At 36.2% G+C, this 10,278-nt stretch overlaps 1 protein-coding gene across 4 annotated transcripts in view; it reads left to right on the top strand.

The window, feature by feature from the left end:
- LOC108685523 (protein phosphatase Slingshot homolog 2) overlaps window positions 1-9,279 on the top strand; it is a 136,830-nt gene extending 127,551 nt beyond the window's left edge. For all 4 annotated transcript variants that reach the window (XM_018190359.1, XM_018190356.1, XM_018190355.1 and 1 more), the window contains 4 exons: window positions 3,287-3,481; window positions 4,310-4,579; window positions 4,922-5,478; window positions 5,871-9,279. In XM_018190359.1, coding sequence (XP_018045848.1) covers window positions 3,287-3,481; window positions 4,310-4,579; window positions 4,922-5,478; window positions 5,871-8,116 — 3,268 coding nt within the window. In that variant the 3' untranslated portion in view covers window positions 8,117-9,279. The remainder of the gene's footprint in view (window positions 1-3,286; window positions 3,482-4,309; window positions 4,580-4,921; window positions 5,479-5,870) is intronic.
- The last annotated feature ends 999 nt before the right edge of the window (window positions 9,280-10,278 follow it).

Raw genomic sequence — 10,278 nt, 5'->3', positions numbered from 1 at the left:
TATATATATATATATACATAAACAAACAAAAAGGAAACGAGGAAATAAGACTATCGCGATTCTTGCGATCACTTTATAATTTTGTTATTCCAAATATATTTAAATATCTTGAGGTCACTCACACTATCAAAATCAATAATTTTTCAAGATCTATTCTTTATTATTTTTTCCAAACTTGCATATTGTTTGAAAAATAATCATGTAAAGTTTTGGTTACTTTTGAAAATTTATTAGAGTACTTAGAATTCTGGGCGATATATTTCTTTAGAAACAAGTTATTGCACTTTAAATGCACTATTCATGTGCGATTCGGACGAATGATTTTGTAGGCGAATAAATCTTCTTTTGATGCTTCAAGAATGAGCTTTGCAATCTGATATAAGATCTGTGGAAGTCCATCTGGGTGATTATATTCTTTTTGGTAACATTATTATTGTAAGTGTGTAGGCAAAACATGGAAGAGATATCATGAATCATAATTTCTATTTTTTCTCTCTCTTTTTTTAAAATAGGACTATTGTAATTTAAAAAGCATGCGAGAAAGTTCTTAGAAATTTGGTTTATTACATAGTTTATTACATTTGAGAAAGTATGAATAAAAGATTAGGGAATCCATTGATTCAAAAATCCATTGATAATTTAAATTGTACGATACATGAGTTATAATATTGCGTTTCTGGATTTATGTAATATATTTATAAATGGATCTTCACACATAAGAGATATCAGATAAACATAGAATATGTTAATCTAGAGAAATCCTTTTCCTTATTTGAATAAAAAAACGATCGACTATTTATGCATCTACTATTTATCAATTTGAAGTGGAAACTGGATAGATAAATACAGATAGATTAAGGACAGAAAATGAAATGTTTACTTTTGAACATTATATTTAGAAATATTTTATCCGAAAGTATATTTGATTTATTAATTATACTTAATTATATTTAATAATTATACTACTAGTTTATTAATTATTTTCTTTTGTATTTTAAATTTAATTTATATCTATTTCGTAAAATAATAGGAGTTAATTGCGAAATTCACTTTTATGTTTTTTTTTGTAAATCTCTTAGTACTTTATCGTTGTGAATATTGTAAAATAATATATGGTAACTGTTCGAATTACTGCCGCTTTAAGCACATAATTGTGATTGATATGCTTATTTAAAAATTTTTAAGATATGTAAGAGACATCATTTTTTTATTGTATTCAAGTAAAAACTTTAATATACGCAAAATAAAAGCAACAAGCTCGAAAATTAATTATTTAAATACAATCACATATAAAGTATTGAACATATTACTGCCAGTCTTTGTTCATATTAGCCCCTTAATTACTGCTGCATCTAATATCTATTACCTCCGTATTTACTGCCCGTGTACATTGTATTAGATTAATTTGTCCGAATTGATCTTCTTCAGCGTCCTAAACAAAATATATATATTAATCATTGTATAAATAAGAGAGAAAAAAGATATCTTTAAAATAAATTATTTAATACTTGATAATAATATTTACCATATCGTTCTACACTAAGAATATCTATCTACCACTTTTTTAGTCATAGATGTCAAAGTTGGTAGTAATTAGCGCAATGGTACATATATTCACACACAGGACTCATTTACTGCCGACATTGCAGGCTTAAATGATTGTCCCTTTGACATGCTGCTATTTCATAAATTAAATTTAAAAAATAACCCATCACTTTTTTATGCTTATTTTATTGAAATAAGTAATGAAATACGTTAGTTTACACTTTTAAATCATGGAATTCTCCTTCTTTCACTTCTAATTAGAAGAATATGAAGTTTACATTTTCAGTGATATTCCTAATTTCTTTAATTATTCTACAAATATAGAACATCGAATATCTTATACAATTGCTTATATTTATATCACAGTCGTAGTTTAATATTAATAATATTTTTAATATATACCGATCTCATACTTTTATACTAATACTATTGAAAAAAGCAGTAGTAATTGGGACAGAGCGAACTATTCATTTAATAAAAGTTGTAATTAAAATCTGCAATAAATTCAAGTGATAAATTAAAAATTGCATATACTGAAATCTTCACGGAAAGAATTTTTTTTTTTAATTTACTCTGAAAATATGATAATCGTGGGATAATATTGTATTTTAAAGAATTTTAATGTAAATCTCTTTTTTCATTAATAAAATTTCAATAAAGTATAAAATAAGTTTGATTAATTTTACTGAAGTGCATGGTAAAAATCTTTAAAATATTGTATTGTATCACAATTATCATATTTTCAGAGTAAATTTTAAAAGAAAATTCTCTCCGTTTTGTAATAGCGCGGTTTGGGGGTCTGAATGTTACAAGATTATTCTTACTTCATTCTAAAACAATGAAATACAAGATTTTAGTGGCTACTATCTATTCCCCACTCATGCTATCCTAGAAATAGCGCGGAAGGGATTTTTCGCGTTATTTATTACGAGGTTTCAGTGTATATTTTAAGAAAATTTTCGAAGTAGGTTTATGTTATTTTTTTCAAATAAAAAAACAATCTTATTGAAAATTATATTAAGATTTAATTGATGTTCATTTGTTTTTCACGATATGTTTCTCATAATTTTAAGAAATTTAAAGCGAAATTCATTGCCCCTATTCTTAAACGTTGGCTAATATTTGTTTACTCGATGCCTTACGCAGCAAGCATTATGCCGTGGGAACCATCGTTGATTGTTGAATGAGTTTCAGGGCGAACAGGAAAGTTTACTAGCTATAGTAATTCCGAAGGGTTTACCTGCGAAGCAAGAGATTGACTCTCGTTGTTCGACATAATCCGGGCACAAAGATATTTCTTGTAAACCACTGGTGTTTAGAAAGTATACTTACTTTCTTTGTTCCTTCAGAAAATCGTAACTTTCGTCAATTTCCGAAGATGCTGATCGATTTACTTTTTTATATGCTTGCGAAGTATCACAAACTAACTATGAAATTGCAGTAGTAGTGACTTAACTAGCATAACACACATAAAAAAGAGAAAAACATAATTTTTCTGAGAGAAAACTAGGTCACAATATATAATAAACAACAAGAATGTCGCGAGTATTAGTTACAATGAAAGTTTTCCCAACTATTTCTTTAGAATTAAAATGTGTACGAAATTATTTCTTTTATGGCGCATTTAGCCAAGTGACATGAAGACAAGAGACATGAAATTACTTCTTTTCTTACAATCAGTGCTTCCGATTATCCTTCTTATAACATCTTCTAATATCTTTTATATTTTTTTCTTTTCTAGGTCGGCCTTACAGACATTGCACAAGGTATCCGGTAAGGCACGCGAGCAAAACTATTTTCTAGGTGGACTGTCGCATGACTGGGTCAGTTACTATGAGCAACGGATCGAGAGCGATCGCTCGTGCCTCAACGAGTGGCATGCCATGGACAATCTGGAGTCCAAGAGACCACCGTCACCGGACAGCGTACGCACCAAGTGAGTCCGATCATTTTTTATGATGATCCTCTTAAAAGCGACCTAAGAAATAAGACGGTTATTCGGATACAATCCGATAGCACTTTTCTGATGAAATTGGCATAGTACCATAATTTCGATTGCTTTTAGAAACCAGCTCTTCCAGGAAGTTGCTCTCTTGTTGGGTGATTTCTTAGACATTCAATTTTTAATACCTCCAATACATATTACACGCCTCTCGAGGCATATAAATCGATTCGCACAACATATAAGACGATCCAAGAAACAGCTGGCCACTGCGAATTTAGTTTGGTATCGTGCCAGAGTGGTTTGTTGATGCGCCTTCCTTGGTTGTCTGCGCCGCATTGAATCGCGCGCCCAAGTGGAGCATAACTTCATAGCCGTCTTTCAATTATTTCCAGTCTGTATTTCTACGTCTTCCCTTTCAAACTAAGCTAAACATTTTGAGGTATTAGATCATTTCGATCATTGGATTACAGTATTGCGAAATTCTAGCGTACACGTGGAAAACTGATATATCCGAAAACTTCACAACATTCTAATTTGATCTCTTTGTTTACGTTTACGAGGCCACTTTTAGTATTTTTGCTCTATAAAGATGAAAATTCTTATTACATCTATAAATACGATAATTATTAAATTGATGGAATAATGTCTACAGTTAAAAAATATGTATCTATGTTATATATTTGAATGATATGATTGATATGAACAGAAATATAATATAACGATCGTTTAGTGATTGACAATCATTTATGGATATTTAACTGATTTTTGCCTGTCTCTGATCTGTCATGAGATATAAACATGGATGTTTATGTAATATAGGCCCAGGGAAAGAGAAGAAACCGAACGCGTGATTCGATCGACGCTAAAAGAGATCATGATGTCAGTGGATCTTGATGAAGTTACTTCCAAATATATTAGAGGTCGACTTGAAGAGGATCTTGACATGGACCTCGGGGAATTCAAACCGTTCATCGATCAAGAGATGCTTACCATACTAGGGCAAATGGATGCACCAACCGAGATATTCGATCACGTTTATCTCGGGAGTGAATGGAATGCTAGCAATCTAGAAGAACTTCAGAAAAATGGGTACGTTACATATCTCATTACGAATATTTTTTATGTATTGTCACATGTCATTATGTCAATTTTATTGCTCGTCATTTCTAATTGTGTCACAACGTGATCTATTTCTACTATTTTAATCATTTATAATTTAATTATTCCTTTTATTATTAAATATAAAATTTTTTAAAAATTTTTAATAAATTTTTATAAAAACAATTTTTATATCTTTCGTAATGAGAAAAAAAACTTTAAACTCTACATATTATAATGTTGAAAATTTTATCTACAATATAGAAAACGCACATTTGATCTTAATATATTTAAATGTAGTTATTAATTCTAATCTTTTTTATACATTTTCAGTGTAAGGCACATCCTGAATGTCACTCGGGAAATTGACAACTTTTTTCCGGGTATGTTCACATATTTGAACGTACGTGTATATGACGATGAGAAGACGGATTTGCTGAAGCACTGGGATAATACATTCAAGTATATTACTAAGGCCAAAATGGAAGGCTCTAAGGTGTTGGTGCATTGCAAGATGGGAGTGTCTCGTTCTGCCTCTGTGGTGATAGCTTATGCGATGAAGGCTTACAACTGGGATTTTTCCCAGGCGTGGAAACACGTCAAGGAAAAGCGCAACTGCATCAAACCTAACAACAGCTTCCTCCTGCAATTGGAAACGTATCAGGGTATTCTAGATGCGATGAAAAATAAGGAGAAGCTCCAGAGATCCAAATCTGACACGAATCTGAAATCTCCCACTTCCACAAAAGATCAATCAAAAAAAGAAGAGAAATCAGATAATATAGAGAACAATATGCGGGAGGTTTCAGGCTCGGAGTTGAAGAAAACTAGCCAGAGACCAAAGAGTTGGTCGCCGAATGTCAAAGTTGCTGAAAATATGTTACCTTCCGGTATGTAGTTTTACTATCCTGTCGTTTCTAATTAATTGTGCTTTCTTAAACAAAGTTTTTAAGAAACTTAAAGTTAATTTTTTTGTTGAAACTATTATGGTCTGTTTATGTATTATAGTTCGAATGTTTATGTATTATAATTTAAACATGATATTGTTGATAGAAAACATAAACAAATAAAACCTTATTTTTTTATTTAGATTTAAATAAGTTTTAATAAAATTTATTTTTGATCAGTATATTGGAAAATTAGAAATTTTTACAAATAATTTATATTAATAAATAATTAAAATAAAAAATGTGGCAATTAAAATTACAAGATATATATTTTATTTTTGTAGATGTAGAAATTTTTATTATGTTTTATAATGTTATGTTTTATAATGTTTCAGTTCCCTTGTCGCAGTCATTGGAAAGTATTGATAAAGCAGGAAATACGGAAGTTACTCGGGAGGATCTTCTTCGTGGCTCGAATCAAAAACCAGCATTAGAACAGGAAGCTCGTAACGTTCTAATGCCCTGCGACAATGGACAATCTTACAGCGTGTCGCAGAATAAAATAATGCACCTACCCGCTCCAACCCCTGGCACACCTAGCGTAAAAAATAGGATTAGTAAATTAGAAACTCAGGGACAGAAGAGGAAGGGTCTAGTACTCAATTTAACTAATCAATTTGAAGCGGCTAGCAGTAAACCATCATCGCCAGGATCCGATACGGACGCGAAATCTCTGCCTCAAAGTTCGATTGCGGAGGATAACGCGAAACCAATCGAGAACGGTCATTCGTATTACGAGCAGGAAACACAAGGTATTACAGCTTCCGTTTCGAGCGGTCTTTCCGAGAAAGAAACTTGGGATCCCGGTGAAGAACAAAAGGTAAAGAGAAAAGAGATGAGTCAGGAGTCCACTGAGATCAACGATAACAGTGAATGTCTAGTCTGGACTGCATCCGCGGATGCAACATGCGCTGATTTGTGTGATGACAATAAAATTGACAAAGGCGTGAATGTAAAAAGTGAGTGTAACGTGAGTGTAATGGCGGATACGACGATTGCAACGTCGATCACAGCGACGATGACAACTACGACGACGACTACGACGACGACGACGACGACGACGACGACAACGACGACGTCGTTATCGACGTGTCATGATGGTTTAGGAAAGAAAATAAAAAAGGATGGCGATCCATTCAGCGCCCAACTCGATCGAGTATTCGATCGTGAGGAAAGACGGGGTGAACCTGTCACAAGGGAATCTCCGAGTCGGCAAAGTTCCTGGAGTAGTTACGACAGCGCAGTGGTTCTTGACAACAATTCGGTGCACAGCTCGTGGGCTACCTTGCCGTCGAGAAACAGTTCCTGGGGCTCTTATGACATGCGACCATCCGATCTACTCGGATCCAGTGGTCTGTTCCCGTACGACAAAGAGGAAATCCCTTGGCATCCGGGGACGGTAAAACGCACTAAGCAGAAATTGGAGGAGGGTACGATCGCAGGCGAGGTGAAGCGCGTGTGCACGCAGAGCTCAACGATCGCGGACGAAAAGAGCGATAGGCTAACTACTGAAATAGATTCTGTTGTCGAGACGTATAATCCAATGCTGTTGCATCACATGCCATCGCCGACACCGCGAAGAAGGGACTCGTCGCCTACTCAGGAACATAATCTTAAAGTAGAAACAAATAGAAATTCGCCGAGCCCGGTAGGTAGCATCGACATCTCCCTTACGTCCATGCGTCAGATTGGAAGACTATCTACAAGCGCTCCCGCGCCGTCCTCCCTGCCCTCCGAGTCCGATCTGCCTCTATCTCTGAGATCTTGCAGATCAGAAAGCGAGACGTCCAGTCCATGCGTCGTTAACACTACCCAGTGCCCTTCTGTAAAACACCACAAAATGGTTTTGGAAAATCTCTGCAACAAATCTGTGTTCAGTAAGCGCTGTCTCTCCGTGGATGATTCTCCGGAAGCAGAGTGTCCTCGTAGCACGTCTGGTATAGTTAAAAATCTGAAGAAAGAATTTGAGGCGAAGTCGACCAAGTTGGAGAGGAGTCCCGAAAATGCATGCGAGGGCGAAAATGCATCGGTGACAGCACGACCCAAAAGGGATGTAAAAATCAGGAGTTTGCCTTCATCGCCAGTGATCCCGCACAACGAGTCCAAAATCCAATCGTCGTCCAGCGTTGGCGAAACCAAAGACAACAAGCATGGCAGGAGAAGCGAGACAACGCCACCGTCATCGCAGGATAATGTGGAAGATCTCTCTGTTAGAGTATTGGTGGGGAAGTATGAAGTTGCCAGGCCAGAATCCAGGAAGAGCTCGGACATTCAGTTGCGCGCGCACAAAGATAAGGATTGGGACGCCATGGAGGTGCATCCGCCAGCAAAATCGAAGATCGCGCCCGAATTCTCGAGAAGGTCAGCGCCGATTATGATTAACAATCACTCTACACCTCTGTTCAACGAGACGCCGGAAGCCCCCGGTAGGCCGCCGGCAGTACCTTCGCCTAGCGTAGTCATGGCCAGCGTAGTGGCTAAAGCAGCTAGTAAAAAGCAGCAGCAACATGGTAGAACCCATCCTCTCGCTAGGTTACAGGTCAGGCCTAGGCACAGCAGTCCCGTTTACAACACCATGTAATACAAGAGGCGACGCTCTTTTGTTTTCGCTCGCGGATTCTTAAGCGCAACACGAGCGCAGCGCATCTAATCCGGACGAGAGTACTCATGCAATCACGTGAGTACATCGCCGTGACGATGAAATCGTGTGATCTCTTTATGTTGGCGATGAAGATTGGTTTTCGGAGCCAAGACGGTTGCGCCTGTTGTTCTAAGAGTAGATCTTTTTTTCGTTGTACTCTTTTCTTCGTCGTTATCGCTACAATATCTCGTACAAGCGTCGTCCTGTTCACCAAGAAAAATGATTTGTCATTTCGATAATGTATCTTATTATTTATAAGACGATAATCTCGTACAAGTGTTTGGATTTTTTTACTGCGAATTAACGACAGGCGCTTTATGTTCCTTCTCGTCAACGTGTTTCTTGGCTTGACGTTAGTTCAATTATTTTAAGCTGGAAATGCAACAATCACGAGGCTGCGCGTCGAGAAGAGGGTCAACGTAAATTCAGGAAGGGATAATTGCGGCGGGATTATTCTACGTCACTTTGTCGTAAGCTAGTGAACTCGGAATCAAACATGATTCGTGTTAAATAAAGTAATCGCGAGTATTGTGCGGGTGACTTAACGAAGGACAGCATGAAAGTTTTAGTTCGCAAGAAAAGAAGAATAAAAGAAAAAGAACCGAGTGCTCAGTCAGGCTGTGAATGTAAGGTCTGAGCCTCGGGCATACGCTGACCTTTCTTCTGCTTCGCTTTCTTGATCTTTTTTTTTTTTTTTTTTTTTTTTTTTTTTTCGTCGATTATGATGTTATCGCGCGAGACGATAAATCTCTGATCTTCGAAGCGACTTTGTCGATTTTGTCGTAACGGGAAAAGTTATTATATGACGAGACCTCGAGATAATGTAATATTAAGCCACACTATTAGTAATTTATAGGTGATAATGTGATGTAGAGTGATGTACAGTATGCGAGAACACGATGTAGCGAAGTGTGTTTTCTGTTGAGCGACTGTTTTCGGAAGCATGAGTGCATACGGAAGGGGGTACTGAAATTCACGAGCTTCTAATCGTTTCCGAACCTCGAAAATGATTCCTCTTAATCTTCTGTGTCAACGGCCATATTTTACATGAGCGTGAGAGTTAATACAAAATTAGTTAGTTGAAGATATAATAATGTCATAACAAGTGGATTAGATTTTTCTTAAATTGTAAGATAATAATTTAGTATTGTACGTATATCGTCTCTTATTGAGGAATGTGTCTTAGGCAATTTCAATTTTAATGAATCAGATCTTGTTAGATATCATCGAACTTGAGATCTGCTGCCGTTTAGGATATATATATGGATTGCATCTCTGCTATTTATATACAAAAGAGCCTTTTAGACTGAAACGATCGTTGTTCTCGCGAATGTAGGTACCTCTCTTACTCATTAATTGTTATTAACTTGCTCTTTGTACTCCTACTACTATAGATTGTCTTTATCTCGATTAATTCAAATCGGTTGATCGTGTAACGCTTTTCAACGGCTGACGATGCAGCGATAATAGTTCATCAGAAACTCCCGCTATTGACTCCTGTAAGTAGAGAAAATATGATGAAATAGCGGGGATATGTTGATCCTCATGGGTGCATGCGCGTATTGTACTTCTTCATCGATCGACTCTGGAGCACATTGTATCTAAGTGTCAATATTTTTTTAAATATACATATCATCGACTCATCGTTAATTTTGTAAATCACGCGCGTTTTCACCGCGTCGCGGGATTTAGTTAGACAAAAAACAAAGGAAACCCGATTTATCGCGCAAATTGACGACCAATTTTATACTCTGATGTACTCTGACGAATGCGACCGCTGCTAAGAGGCGCTTCGCGAGCGCGTCGCGATTATCGTATATAAATATATTTTATTACAAACACATTTCTCAACCAAATTAGGCTCGTTGATCGTTTAGATTGTAGATACGGGCGAAAGATGTCCTGGAACATAGTAGTATCCTGAATAGTTTGTTGGATCGCACCTAGAGATTAAATATTGTCTACTTATATGATTAAGTACAATCTGATGCGATTTAGGAGGAGGAGGAGGAGGATCTGTTTTTTTTCTCTGCGATATCTCGCAGCCGGAGGTGACTCGTCCCCTCTTTTTAAGTGCGAGTGTTGCGAGAAGCATAGTTTTA

Source organism: Atta colombica, unplaced genomic scaffold (assembly GCF_001594045.1).
Source record: "Atta colombica isolate Treedump-2 unplaced genomic scaffold, Acol1.0 scaffold153, whole genome shotgun sequence".
In the NCBI taxonomy this organism is placed as follows: Eukaryota; Metazoa; Arthropoda; class Insecta; order Hymenoptera; family Formicidae; genus Atta; species Atta colombica.
The sequence above is the reverse complement of the archived record's forward strand: the minus strand, read 5'-3'. Positions and strand labels throughout refer to the sequence as shown.